The sequence below is a fragment of the Hippoglossus hippoglossus genome, chromosome 18, assembly GCF_009819705.1.
Source record: "Hippoglossus hippoglossus isolate fHipHip1 chromosome 18, fHipHip1.pri, whole genome shotgun sequence".
In the NCBI taxonomy this organism is placed as follows: Eukaryota; Metazoa; Chordata; class Actinopteri; order Pleuronectiformes; family Pleuronectidae; genus Hippoglossus; species Hippoglossus hippoglossus.
This window is the reverse complement of record NC_047168.1, coordinates 4627527-4643026: the sequence shown is the minus strand read 5'-3', so window position 1 is coordinate 4643026 and position 15500 is coordinate 4627527. Positions and strand designations below refer to the sequence as shown.

Genomic DNA, 15500 nt, shown 5'->3' with positions numbered 1-15500 from the left:
TAAGTGTCCTTCAGCAGAGCAAGAAGACAAACAGACGGTGACGGGAGTGAATGCGTGTACACCAGTGTAAAGCAGTAGAGCTGAACATCTTACACTTCCATACATGCTGAATGTAAAGCTTCTCTATGCAAAACAAATTAAAGATTTTTAAAAAGCCGAATTGATGTGATGTTGTCAGTTGCCATATTCTCCACTCCCACTAAATATAGAATATACTTCTTGAACTTAACCCCAAGTTGTTTAACAATTTCGTACCTGACATGTGAGGATCTGTATTTAGCCTCCGTGTGGTCAAAAGACCGTCTGCTCTCTTTGTATGAGCACTTTCAAACAGGAAGTCTCTGCAGTGTCTTCACTACACCCCAGCAGACTACTTCAAGTGAACAGCAATGAAATGAACAGAAGTTGACAGAAGAGAATCACCAATACTCTCATCAAGAAGTGTTGCTGTTACTCTTATGTTAAATTGTTACCTCCACTAAGGAGGTTATGTTTTCACCCCTGTCTTGGCTGGTTGGCTGCTTGGGAGAAGGACAGGGCGTGGGCCAAGAAACAACCCATTCAATTGAGGTGCAGATCTGGACAAAAGGGGCTGATCCAGGATCTTTTCATCACTTCTCTTCATTGCCTAAATTGTAGAGTAGGAGTAAATTTTAGAATTGATTCTATGATTTTATTGTTGACTTCAGACTTTTTGATACCATGTGGTCCCTGTTGTAACCTGAGGTCCACGGCAAAGGCCCTAATAACCATTCCACATTCCCGGCTGGAGCACCAAAGGGGACCAGGTCTTTTCTGTTAGAGCCCCCCCTCTTTGTCAGACGGATCTCCAGAGGAAGATTGTTCCAAACTCCTTATCCTCTTTAGAGATACATTTTATAGATGTGCTGTCTTAGTCCTTGGGGTCTGACTTCACCTGTAACTTTTATAAATATTTTCAATTGTTTGTTATTTATTTATGTTTGACTATATATCATTTTTCTCTATTTTTTCATCTGTAACATTTGTATTCTTATATTTGTGCTATTATGTTTTCTTTTAAATATTTTCTGTTGTTTTCCCTTAATTCTTCACTTTTAACTTGTAACTGTGCTTTGAATGGTGCTGTATGAATAATTGAATACAATTGTAGTAGTAGTAGTATTATGTACTCTAACTGCTTCACATGTCTGTCCCCCTGTGACTCTTTTTAAAGAACAAAGATTCAGATCAAAGTTAGCAGTGATCATGTGATCAGTGTTGCCCTGCTGGCCAATCAACACAAGTCTTTACTCTGAAGAGAGGAGAAAGTGTCGGGCTGTTTGTCATTCAACACGACGATTTCAACATGATGACATCTCCCAAGTTCGTTCTCTACCTGACATGTTTCTTCTTGGGGAAAATGGGTGAGTTGTGTGTTTTTTAAATATTCAGTCAGTCCTGATGCTGATTACGATTTAATTTCTGTTACATAACATTAACAGTTATTTAGCTTTTCTCCTTTTTCTCTTCAGTTCAGATGCATCATTTTATCTTGTCTCATCAAGGCAGTGGATTTATATCAGCTGATGTTGGAGACAACTTGACTTTCCAGTGTTTCTATGAGGGGGATGACAATAGGATGTATTGGTTCAAACAAACACCAGGACAGAAACCTCAAATTATCTCAATGACGTACAAATTCTCTAAAGATTTTCCGTTACTGAATGAATTCAAGGACAATCAACGCTTCACTGTGGAAACTAATGATGTTGTGAGTCACCTAAATATCTCAGATCTGCAGCTTTCAGACTCAGCTACTTACTACTGTTCAAAGGATAATAGATATGTGTTTGAGTTTATGGAGGGCGTCACTGTCAGTGTGAAAGGTTCAGGGTCTAACATCCAGGCTCTGGTGCATCAGTCTGAGAGCATCCAGCCAGGAGGCTCTGTGACTCTCAGCTGTACAGTTCACACTGGGACCTGTGATGGAGAACACAGTGTTTACTGGTACAAGAACTCTGAAGAACCTCAGCCAGGACTCATTTACACCCACGGAGACAGGAACGATCAGTGTGAGAGGAAACCCGACACACAGACACACACCTGTGTCTACAACTTGTCAATGGAGAGACTGAACCGTTCTCATGCTGGGACCTACTACTGTGCTGTCGCTGCATGTGGACACATTGTGTTTGGAGACGGGACCATGCTGGATTTTGACGGTGAGTCACTACCAGAGACTCATTTAATGAATAGTGACAGTTACGTAGAAAGAGACGGGAATTTGGTAAAATACTGATTCAAAACAAAATATAACAGTAACCCAGTTGGTCCTGTCTGAATGTCCCCACTGACGGTGACCCAATAAGGCTTCACCACCAGTGGACGGTGGAGGTGTGCACCACGACTAAATATATCTTTTTCATTGATGATTATTATTGTAATTGTTATTGGTGATGATAGCGATGATCATAGTAATGATTATAATTCAATGTTATTATAAATAATAATTTATTAAGTATTAGTAGAACTAACAATTTTTTCTCCAAGATTATATTGTTATTACTATAATTATTATTGTATTGGTGAGATAATTTTTAATAATACGATTATTTTAAAAGTGGTCTGATTAATATTATTATAGGATTATTAGTATTGTTATTATAATTATTAATACTACTTTTTCTTTTCATATAGAAAATACACACACACACACACACAGCGTTGTCGTTCTTTTAACTGTCCTGTATTCACTGTTCTTGTCCTCTTTGTTTTGTTCTGTCAATGTCTTGTCTCTTGTCTCGCAAAGTTAAATGAGAATTTCAAAAAAGAAGAGACAGAATTAGTAGAACTTCTCCTGTTGCAGGTGAAGTGAACTGGCTGGTGTATTTCCTGAGTGGAGCTTTGGGATTCACCATCAGCCTTTTGCTGGCTGTGTTACTGTACAAGATAAACAAGAGAAGATGCTGGAGATGTTCAGGTAACCACTCATCTCTAGCTTGTGTTCACTCAATTTGGCTTTTTAGCAAAATAATAATAATATGTTATATTTCACTGACCCTTTCTAGATAAGGACACCTTAAAATATATGATAAATAAATCCATGAATCATGAATTAAAGTTAAACCAAGTGTTAAAAGTGGATTAGGAGACGCAAACACCTTAATTCAACACGTACAACACAAGACTAGTTAAGAAGTAAAACCAGGTTAAGAGGTAAAGGCACCTAACAGGACATATGTGAACACAAGAGTGACTAAGTCTTTGTCTTTGTATGTGTTTCATAACCAGAGTCTCGTACACAACCATCATCTCCCTCCACAACAAATGCAGAGGTAAATACAATCTTTTTAAGTGTGGAATTTACATTCGACAATAAATACGTTTTTTTTATCGGGAGCCATCTTGATGTACTTATGTTGTTTCTAGGGCAACCAACATGCAGATGACCTCCATTACGCTGCAGTAAATGTGAACGTGGCCAGCAGATCAAGACGACAGAGGGACAACACAAACGATGAATGTTTGTACTCAAGTGTTAAACTGTAGAATTGTGTTTTTTAGAACGGTCTATATTTGAGATGAGGGATTTCTCAGTCTTTCTTTAGAGGTGGAGCATGATTCTTGTCTGTAATGCTTTTTTATCCTTTTTCCAAATATAAATGTGGCTTTTTTTTGTGATTAATGATAAAAAACAACTCATGATGTAATTTCACTTTTATGGTTAGACAATGTGTGTGTGTGTGTGTGGGGGGGTGTGTGTGGGGGCAATGTTTGAACAGTTGCTGTTGGTCTTTCATGGAATGAAACTTTGACCATGACATATGGAAAACGATGATTAAACTTCATGTAATGAAAGTTTGTGTCCCAGTCTGGGTGTGTGTGCAGCGGGTGACGGCTGCGTCTCTGATCTGCTGTGTGTTCACATAGGGAGTGTGTCTACTGCGGAGCTGCTACGTGAGGTTATGACTTCTGTATTTCCTTGAATAAAAGAAGGTTTGTTCTCAACTAACTGCCAGGACTCTACGATATGAAGCTGTGCATCTTCCGGTCCTACAATAATAACAATAAAAACCTGGTTTAAACAGATGAATGGATTCAGTGGACAGAAACGTTACAGTGCTTTTTACTTTGAAACAGGTACAGGAAGTGTTGAAAATATTTGTATTTGTGACATATTCAACAGACATTGAAACAGCACGCAGCATGTGGAGGAAATAGGCGAAACCCCAAGCGCTGCTCATCTGGGCCGCGTGGCCGCCCTGACCTGGGAGACAAAATGAAAAGTCACAACGTTCTGTCACGTTTCCTCCAAGAGAGGCGAGAGGAGGTTTAGAATGTGGACACAAGTATCAAAGGCATCTTTTCCAAATGAAGGGTATTACTCATATCAGGTTCAAGGCTCTGGCTACATTGGTAGATGGTTTGAACAGATGATACATTCTTCTTTACTTTCATGACTCGTCCCTATAATAAGTGCTGGGACAGCAAAGTATGATATTAATTCATTGATATAGGTTTCGCTGTTTCCTGGAAGCATCATCTATGATCCCATGTGGTCTAGCAGCTAGCGTTCCAGGTTTTAGCCTCCACCACATATCCATAACCTACATCAAACGGATGCCAGAAATTACTAACCCTGTATCCTTTAAGATAATTATGTTTTTAAAGATCTGATTGGCCGTGTGGATTCACTGCTACATGTGAACTGGCTCCAGTGTAGGCCATGCAGGTACAACAGTGGTCAGAGGTGTCAGTAGGTCATGATATCAAAAATATCCCCCTCTTTGTTTCCTTTTTGTTTCACTGCTTGTTTCCTTTTTCCTGTGTATTATATTTACATATGTGCTTATATTGTGTATAATTTAGTTTTTTAATGGGAATAAGTTACATTGTTTTGCTATATTTGCAAATTCTTGAAATAAAAACTAAAACTGTCTGATGTTTCCCTCGTATCGATAATGCCAACTTTTCCATGAGCTGATTTGTGCTTATCCACGTTCACACTAACAAACACAACCCAGCGCTACTTAATCGTACATTGCAGAAAATGACCTACGGGAAAACATTGTCCATGCCACAGATTGAGAGTGGTAATAAAGTGCCGCTGTTTGTTTACTCAGTACTGCACCATGACTCAATCTCAATGAAGTGATGTACACATTTAAATTTACTTCATTACTTTTGTTCCAACTAAGTAAATAGAGTCACCCCACATCCAGTTCACTGCATCTTGAGTAAGACTTTTGTTGTTGTCTTTTGTCACAAACTAGAATCTCAAGCAGCTGCAGCAGCTCTGAATATGGAGGTAAGTGGTAGTGTTGCACTACTTAAGAAGCTGGTTTGAATTTCACATGTATGACACAAGTTTAAATTTTTTAAAAATCTACATCAGAGGATTGATCATGGCTCATAACACCAACTAACGGTGTTTCAAACATCTTGGAACCTGTAGGACCATTTCTTACGTAGAGTAAACCATTTGGGACGTCCTGACCTTTTCATATATATTTACACCGCGACATTTCTGTTGCAAAGGTGTGTGTGCTGCTATGGGAGTTGTCCTCCATAGACAATATAGATAACTTTCCTTTGTGTCTTAGCCCCACCTCCCAGCACCACATTCCACGGGCGTTTTTGAATTTCCAGGGACTTTGGGGTGAAGATAGACTTTAATAATTCTGTTCTCAACACTTGTCTACATCAGTTATGTTTAGACACACGTCCTCCTAATATGACAAATGACTTATGTTTTATTAGCAGGGTCATCAAGTTGCAGACAACCCACTGTCAGGTCCGGTTAGGCAAGTGGACCCAGGATGCAGAGTTTAAACAAAAGGTGTCCCTTTAATGGCCAACAGAAAAAACAACAAACAAAGGAGAATCTCAAAAAGTCAAAAACTGAGAAAACAAAAGACACACAGGGGAAAACACTTGAAGCGTACAAGAAGACCAGAGGAAGCAGGGGACGCAAGCACAGGAGATGAAGCATAGAGACAGGACAGGAGATTTCGGCAGGCAGTAAGACAGACATTAAGACAGGGCATAACGACAAGCACAAGAGACCACAACAAACATACGACAATGGGAAGCACAGAGACTTATATACACACAGGGAAGGCAGGGGCAATTGACCACAGGTGGAACACATGAGGACTGGTGCAGGCAATCACAAAGACAGGAAGTGAAGAAAGAAAACACACGCGGAGCAGGGCCTACAAAATAAAACAGGAAACAGAACACAGGGAGTGGGAAAACCAGAGACACAGAAACAACAACACATACAAACATAAACACAAGGATATACATGAAACACAAGGAGGTACTAATGAACTGAAAACACTATTCAAAAAGAGGCGGAAACTAAACACTCAAAAGACAAAACCATGACACCCACATTATGCTGCTTTAATGGAGCACAGGTTCAGCAGAGCAAGAAGACAAACAGACGGTGATGGGACTGAATGCGTGTACACCAGTGTAAAGCAGTAGAGCTTAACATCTTACACTTCCATACATGCTGAATGTAAAGCTTCTCTATGCAAAACAAATTAAAGATATTAAATCAGCCGAAATGATTTGATGTTGTCAGTTGCCATATTCTCCACTCCCACTAAATATAGAATATACTTCTTGAACTTAACCCCAAGTTGTTTAACAATTTCGTACCTGACATGTGAGGATCTGTATTTAGCCTCCGTGTGGTCAAAAGACCGTCTGCTCTCTTTGTATGAGCACTTTCAAACAGGAAGTCTCTGCAGTGTCTTCACTACACCCCAGCAGACTACTTCAAATGAACAGCAATGAAATGAACAGAAGTTGACAGAAAACAGAATCACCAATACTCTCATCAAGAAGTGTTGATGTTACTCTTATGTTAAAATTGTTACCTCCACCAAGGAGGTTATGTTTTCACCCCTGTCTTGGCTGGTTGGCTGCTTGGGAGAAGGACAGGGCGTGGGCCAAGAAACAACCCATTCAATTGAGGTGCAGATCTGGACAAAAGGGGCTGATCCAGGATCTTATCATCACTTCTCTTCATTGCCTAAATTGTAGAGTAGTAGTACATTTTTTAATGTGGTCCCTGTTGTAACCTGAGGTCCACAGCAAAGGCCCTAATAACCATTCCACATTCCCGGCTGGAGCACCAAAGGGGACAAGGTCTTTTCTGTTAGAGCCCCCCCTCTTTGTCAGACAGATCTCCAGAGGAAGATTGTTCCAAACTCCTTATCCTCTTTAGAGATACATTTTATACATGTGCTGTCTTAGTCCTTGGGGTCTGAATTCCCCTGTAACTTTCATTAATATATTTTAATCTCTTTCCGATCTTACCTGCTGTTTGTTATTTATTCATGTTCGACTATATATTATTTTTCACAATTTTTTCTAATCTGTAACATTTATATACTTGTGCTCTTATGTTTATTTTAATTGTTTTCCATTGTTTGCCCTTAATTTTTCACTTTTAACTTGTAACCTTGTAACTGTGCTTTGAAAGGTGCTATATGAATAATTGAATACAATTGTAGTAGTAGTAGTATTATGTACTCTAACTGCTTCAGATGTCTCTCACCCTGTGACTCTTTTTAAAGAACAAAGATTCAGATCAAAGGTAGCAGTGATCATGTGATCAGTGTTGCCCTGCTGGCCAATCAACACAAGTCTTTACTCTGAAGAGAGGAGAAAGTGTCGGGCTGTTTGTCATTCAACACGACGATTTCAACATGATGACATCTCCCAAGTTCGTTCTCTACCTGACATGTTTCTTCTTGGGGAAAATGGGTGAGTTGTGTGTTTTTTAAATATTCACTCAGTCCTGATGCTGATTACGATTTAATTTCTGTCACATAACATTAACAGTTATTTTGCTTTTCTCCTTTTTCTCTTCAGTTCAGATGCATCATGTTGTCTTGTCTCATCAAGACATTAAATCAGTTAATGTTGGAGACAACTTGACTTTGCAGTGTTCATATGAGGAGAGGGACAATAGGATGTATTGGTACAAACAAACACCAGGACAGAAACCTCGAATTATCTCAATGACGTACAAAATCTCGAAAGATTTTCCGTTATTGAATGAATTCAAGGACAATCAATCCTTCACTGTGGAAACTAATGATGTTGTGAGTCACCTAAATATCTCAGATCTGCAGCTTTCAGACTCAGCTACTTACTACTGTTCAAAGAGAGAGATATATGTGTTTGAGTTTATGGAGAGCATCACTGTGAGTGTGAAAGTTTCAGGGTCTAACATCCAGGCTCTGGTGCATCAGTCTGAGAGCATCCAGCCAGGAGGCTCTGTGACTCTCAGCTGTACAGTTCACACTGGGACCTGTGATGGAGAACACAGTGTTTACTGGTTCAAGAACTCTGAAGAACCTCAGCCAGGACTCATTTACACCCACGGAGACAGGAACGATCAGTGTGAGAGGAAACCCGACACACAGACACACACCTGTGTCTCCAACTTGTCAATGGAGAGACTGAACCGTTCTCATGCTGGGACCTACTACTGTGCTGTCGCTGCATGTGGACACATTGTGTTTGGAGACGGGACCAAGCTGGAGTTTGACGGTGAGTCACTACCAGAGACTCATTTAATGAATAGTGACAGTTACGTAGAAAGAGACAGGATTTTGGTAAAATACTGTATAACAACAAAATGAAACAGTAACCCAGTTGGTCCTGTCTGAATGTCCCCACTGACGGTGACCCAATAAGGCTTCACCACCAGTGGACGGTGGAGGTGTGCACCACGACTAAATATATATTTATTATTATAAATAATAATTTATTAAGTATTAGTTCAACTTTTCTTGTTTATTTTTTCTCCAAGATTATATTATCACTATAATTATTATTGTATCGGTGAGATAATTTTTAATAATAAGATTATTTTAACAGTGCTCGGATTATTATTATTCTAAGATTATTAGTAATGTTATAATTATAAATAATATTTTTTCTTTTCATAAACACACACACACACACACACACACACACACACACACACACACACACACACACACACACACACACACACACACACACACACACACAGCTCTGTCATTCCGTTCTGTTAACTGTCCTGTATTCACTGTTCTTGTCCTCTTTGTTTTGTTCTGTCAATGTCTTGTCTCTTGTCTTGCAAAGTTAAATGAAAATCGCAAAAAAGAAGAGACAGAATTAGTAGAACTTCTCCTGTTGCAGGTGAAGTGAACTGGCTGGTGTATTTCCTGAGTGGAGCTTTGGGATTCACCATCAGCCTTTTGCTGGCTGTGTTACTGTACAAGATAAACAAGAGAAGATGCTGGAGATGTTCAGGTAACCACTCATCTCTAGCTTGTGTTCACTCAATTTGGCTTTTTAGCAAAATAATAATAATATGTTTTATTTCACTGACCCTTTCTAGATAAGGACACCTTAAAATATATGATAAGTAAATCCATGATTCATGAATTAAAGTTAAACCAAGTGTTAAAAATAGATTAGGAGACGCAAACACCTTAATTCAACACGTACAACACAAGACTAGTTAAGAAGTAAAACCAGGTTAAGAGGTAAAGGCACCTAACAGGACATATGTGAACACAAGAGTGACTAAGTCTTTGTCTTTGTATGTGTTTCATAACCAGAGTCTCGTACACAACCATCATCTCCCTCCACAACAAATGCAGAGGTAAATACAATCTTTTTAAGTGTGAAATTTACATTTGACAATAAATACGTTTATTTTATAAGGAGCCATCTTGATCTACTTATATGTTGTTTCTAGGGCAACCAACATGCAGATGACCTCCATTACGCTGCAGTAAATGTGAACGTGGCCAGCAGACCAAGACGACAGAGGGACAACACAAACGATCAATGTTTGTACTCAAGTGTTAAACTGTAGAATTGTGTTTTTAAGAACGGTCTATGTTTGAGATGAGGGATTTCTCAGTCTTTCTTTAGAGGTGGAGCATGATTTGTTGCCTCCATTAATAAAGTATCGAGAGCAACTTTTCCGAATGAAGGGTATTACTCATATAGAAGGGACCTAAATATGTTTACACACCCACATCAGGGGAACAAAACATGAGTCCAGATAATGTAAATCATTAAATCTCGTATGTTTTAAGCTTTGGTTTAGGTCAGGGTAAAGGTTGGAGTTATAGACAAGTCACTGTAACTTCCTCTGAAGTCATGAAGACATGTTGCAGAACACATCCAACACTTCAACATTGAGTTTTACATTTCTAGTAGTAGTAGTAGTCCTCTCTTTTTGTTTGTCTACTTAATTTAAATACTGATCTATAGACAGGAGGGGAAGTATTTTGATTTGACGGCCCATTGCATGGTTGGTCCAGATCTTCCCATATTTTCAGGGGTTTTTTTGTCAGGCCTCCACACTCTCTCATATTAATAAAACACTTGTTTATACTTTGGTTTTGTGAATAAATTCTTTGTTGAATCTGGCCTGTCGTCCTGTATTATTATTCATTATGCGGCCACTGGACTGAACCACATTTAAATTTATGTTTTTGTGGCCGTAACATTTCTATACTTAGGTCTCCCGCTTCATGCTCTTAAGTTTCTCTCACACACGCACACGCACGCACACACGCACACACACACACACACACACACACACACACACACACACACACACACACACACACACACACACACACACACACACACACACACACACACACACACACACACACACACACCCCTTCTCACTCCCGCTCCGTTACACATGTTCACACACACGTATATAGTCGATTGTTGTCTTGTGTTTGTCATAGTCAACTATCATTGGCTACATTGGTAGATGGTTTGAACAGATGATACATTCTTCTTTATTTTCATGACTCGTCCCTATAATAAGTGCTGGGACAGCAAAGTAGGATATTAATTCATTGATATCAGTTTTCGCTGTTTCCTGGAAGCATCATCTATGATCCCATGTGGTCTAGCAGTTAGCGTTCCAGGTTTTAGCCTCCACCACATATCCATAACCTACATCAAACGGATGCCAGAAATTACTAAACATATATTCTTGAAGATAATTATGTTTTTAAAGATCTGATTGAGCGTGTGGATTCACTGCTACATGTGAACTGGCTCCAGTGTAGGCCATGCAGGTACAACAGTGGTCAGAGGTGTCAGTAGGTCATGATATTAAAAATGTCCCCTCATTTGTTTCCTTTTTGTTTCACTGCTTGTCTCCTTTTGCCTGTGTATTATATTTACGTAGGTGCTTATATTGTGTATAATTGAGTTTTTTTAATGGGAATAAGTTTCATTGTTTTGCTATATTTGCAAACTCTTGAAATAAAAACTAGAATTGTGCGATGTTTCCCTCGTATCGATCATATCAACTTTTCCATGAGCTGATTAAGTCGTGTCAGGGCTCCATGTTTGCAGGATTCAGAAAAAAGAACAAATGGGCAAAGCAGGTATATGTGTGAATTAAAAAACAGAAGTAGACTTACTGTGTAAGCATATGGAGCCAAATCCAGGCCAAAAGGTTTGATCATTTGAAAAGAAAAAAGTGAAAGTGAAAGTTTAAGTTTTGATCTTGAATTTTGTACAATGTACTCACAGGTTTTTCTGGGTTAAATATAGTTTTGATTGACTTTTAACTTGTAACCTTGTAACTGTGCTTTGAAAGGTGCTATATGAATAATTGAATACAATTGTAGTAGTAGTAGTATTATGTACTCTACCTGCTTCACATGTCTGTCCCCCTGTGACTCTTTTTAAAGAACAAAGATTCAGATCAAATGTGGCAGTGATCATGTGATCAGTGTTGCCCTGCTGGCCAATCAACACAAGTCTTTACTCTGAAGAGAGGAGAAAGTGTCGGGCTGTTTGTCATTCAACACGACGATTTCAACATGATGACATCTCCCAAGTTCGTTCTCTACCTGACATGTTTCTTCTTGGGGAAAATGGGTGAGTTGTGTGTTTTTTAAATATTCACTCAGTCCTGATGCTGATTACGATTTAATTTCTGTCACATAACATTAACAGTTATTTTGCTTTTCTCCTTTTTCTCTTCAGTTCAGATGCATCATTTTATCTTGTCTCATCAAGAAAGTGGATTTATATCAGCTGATGTTGGAGACAACTTGACTTTCCAGTGTTTCTATGAGGGGGATGACAATAACATTTATTGGTACAAACAAACACTAGGACAGAAACCTCGAATTATCTCAATGACGTACAAATTCTCTAAGGATTTTCCGTTATTGCATGAATTCAAAGACAATCGACGATTCACTGTGGAAACTAATGATGTTGTGAGTCACCTAAATATCTCAGATCTGCAGCTTTCAGACTCAGCTACTTACTACTGTTCAAAGGGTAATAGATATAAGTATGAGTTTATGGAGGGCGTCACTGTCAGTGTGAAAGGTTCAGGGTCTAACATCCAGGCTCTGGTGCATCAGTCTGAGAGCATCCAGCCAGGAGGCTCTGTGACTCTCAGCTGTACAGTTCACACTGGGACCTGTGATGGAAAACACAATGTTTACTGGTTCAAGAACTCTGAAGAACCTCAGCCAGGACTCATTTACACCCACGGAGACAGGAACGATCAGTGTGAGAGGAAACCCGACACACAGACACACACCTGTGTCTACAACTTGTCAATGGAGAGACTGAACCGTTCTCATGCTGGGACCTACTACTGTGCTGTCGCTGCATGTGGACACATTGTGTTTGGAGCCGGGACCAAGCTGGAGTTTCATGGTGAGTCTCACGTGATGAATAGTGATCATTACTCCTTAGGTTAAAAGTGTGTGACGTCTCCTGTCCTCTGGCTCTCTGCAGGTGAGGTGGACTGGCTGGTGGTTTTCTTGAGTGCGACCTCAGCAATCACCACCCTGCTGAGTGTTTTACTGGCTTTCTCAATATGCATGATGAGGGTTACAGGTAAATGATACTATCTGTTCCTCATGATCCCAGTGATCATTATATGACATTAAAAAGTCTTTCTCTCTTTTCAGATCCCCATGCTCCATCCTCCAAAATAAATGCAAAGGTAAAGATGAGCTGTTGTGTTACTGTTCAAACACTTGTGCACATTGTCTGTCATGGCCAACAACATGACTGACTGTTTCTCATGCACAGGATGAGCAGAATGAAGACGACCCCTGCTACATTGCTCACAGGGAGATACAGATGAACAGATCCAGAGGACAGAGGGATGATACCTGGAGTGAATGTGTGTACTTGAGTGTGAGGCAGTAGAGCTGGACACCTTCTGTATTTGTCTCTGTGTTTAATCACCACATTATGTCTTTACTGACATCAGAACAGTCCTGTAAATTAGATTTTTACCTCCGTGTGAAACATGTAAAGCTTCAGCTTGCTATCATCTAAATAAAACAAGTTTAATTTTATTTGTGTGTGCATGACTCATTTCTACTGTGTCTGTGCACTCAAAGTAGTGCAGGTAACAGTGGACGACGTGCATCCTGCTGAAGCGTGAGCTTTCTCATGAAGCCGAGCTTTCATCATTCACAGACCACAGCTATCTGTTGGAAACATGGTGACCACATGTCACATACAAGCACCTTTTTATAATTTACTTCTGGCCAGAAGTGAGAACACAACCTAGTGTACCAACCAAAAATGTTACCTGCTAATGAGGCGGGGTCATTTGATACTATCTTCACCTTTCTGAAGTGAGGACGTTGGGGCCGCAGGGATCTCAGAGATGCATATCTCAAAACCTCAATATAGGTGTGCAGTGCTAAAAGCTACCACAAAAAAATGTTTTAACAGATCAAGCTCAAAAGTCCCCTCTGATCTACACTTTCCTCGAACCGAAAACATAAACGGACGGTGCAGCCTTTAAACTGGCCACTTCTCAGTGTTTGGCTTTTGCTCTGACTCTCTGTGGTGGATAAGGTGTGAGCACTGTGACTGTGAGCTGGTTTCCGCTGGTGGAAAATGAAGTCCTGTCGCTCGAACACAGGAAGACTGAAGTGTTAAACCAAGAGAAGTCATCTTTACAAGAGGCAGCTCGCATGCTGTGTGCAACGAAGGGAAACACAAAGCCCTAACAGAGCAAACTGAAGATTTTGCAATGAAATGTATTAAACAGAGGTGGGAAGTATGGACAACCACACAGAAAAGATGATTCCTTTGTTGTGTAGCTATCAGTGCATATCGATGTTGGGCCATGGTTTTGTGTGAAACCACACTTCGGCCTACATGTGCCATCAAAGCCGGAAGCAGCATGTCCCTCCAGGACTCCGTCTCCCAGGGGCCATTAAAAACCAGAGCAAGGAACTCAATGTCCCAGAGGGCATCAACTTCACACAGAGGGGTGGAAACCCCCTCCAGGGACACAGGTCTCAACTCCCATTGGTCACTCTGGACCCCATGACCTGTGAGGTCACCGGGCCAATATAAGCTAAGTTCTCCAGCTTCTGGATCTCTCTCTCTCGATCTCTCTCTTTCTAAACTCCCTCAACGGGGAGAAGGCTGTCGAGCCTCTCTTGCTACACTCCCTCAGAGGAGGGAAGGCTGTGGAGCCTCTTCTCCAGCTCACATCTTCTCTTCCCATCCAACTCTTCGAGAGGAGCACAAAGGTGCAGCTTCCAGCTCATCTCACCAAGGAAACCTCCTCGCCCTCCAAGCTCTACCAACGTCCTAGCAGCGACTCGATGTCCTGCTTGCAAACTTCAGCCAACAACTGAGCTACACCGCTCAACCGAAACCAGCAAGACGACACAAAACTGCGAACTGCACAGCAACTTCCTTTTTCCCCTTTCCACGGACTGGTAACACAACTGGGCTTAATAATTATACTAGGCTAAGCAAGACTGTTTATTCGATTCTGTGTGAGGTTTATACGTTTGATTTGTGGTGTTGTGATATTTTGGGTACAAGTTATTGAGAAAGTAATGTTAGTCTGTTATGCTCTTCACAGTCTTTCGTTGCATCCAATCTAGTAACTTTCTCTAATTTGGCACAGACACAGACACACGCATAACTCTTCACCTCATTATCTCTACAGGTCGTAAACATTCCAATAGGTGGGGGAAGGGTGTTGTCTCTTTGGCCAGCGACCATCTTGAAAGCACGCTGACTCACACAGACACACACACACATGTATACACACATACCTATCTTTGTTTAGCAATTATACCGTTAGTAATTTGTGTTTTTATACTTTATTATATTCATAATAAATGTTTTTCTTTCACAAATGTTTTCTTATTAATGTTGCATAAGTGAATTTCGCCAACCTCTACACTGTCAAGAACCCCATATCTTTCAACTTAGCTAACTATCTATATGGTAATTTTGGTTATAGTTATTAATTTAATTGTTAATCAGAGTTCCAAATTTGTAGTTAGAACCTTAATCAATGAGACTTAATCAATAAATTGGCTATCTTTTCCCTTCCTTTGAAGGGTGGTGCCCGAGGTAACTTTAATCAATTAAAGTTATTATTTAATATTAATAATAAAATATTAATATTTAATATTTTATTTTGATAACCAAATTTATTGAATGCCGAAAGGCACACCATT

At 39.9% G+C, this 15500-nt stretch overlaps 3 protein-coding genes across 4 annotated transcripts in view; all 3 read left to right on the top strand.

Annotated features, from left to right (window-relative positions):
• Nucleotides 1–15500, top strand: part of LOC117779316 — a 69614-nt gene that overhangs the window by 38914 nt on the left and 15200 nt on the right. The window lies entirely within an intron of this gene.
• Nucleotides 1229–3719, top strand: LOC117779320. The gene is made up of 5 exons (XM_034615409.1): nt 1229–1385; nt 1494–2183; nt 2828–2941; nt 3253–3296; nt 3391–3719. The coding sequence occupies exons 1-5, from the start codon at nt 1328–1330 to the stop codon at nt 3508–3510; spliced, it is 1026 nt and encodes a 341-aa protein (XP_034471300.1). The 5' UTR covers nt 1229–1327; the 3' UTR covers nt 3511–3719.
• Nucleotides 7485–13666, top strand: LOC117779315 (immunoglobulin kappa light chain-like). Of its 2 annotated transcripts, none has more exons than XM_034615397.1 (5): nt 7485–7743; nt 7852–8535; nt 12784–12885; nt 12960–12994; nt 13084–13666. In XM_034615397.1, exons 1-5 carry the CDS (start codon nt 7686–7688, stop codon nt 13201–13203), a joined length of 999 nt encoding a protein of 332 aa, XP_034471288.1. In that variant the 5' UTR covers nt 7485–7685; the 3' UTR covers nt 13204–13666. The 2 variants fall into 2 exon arrangements, with proteins under 2 accessions (XP_034471288.1, XP_034471287.1); XM_034615396.1 differs by lacking the exons at nt 7485–7743; nt 7852–8535 and adding exons at nt 11757–11904; nt 12013–12702.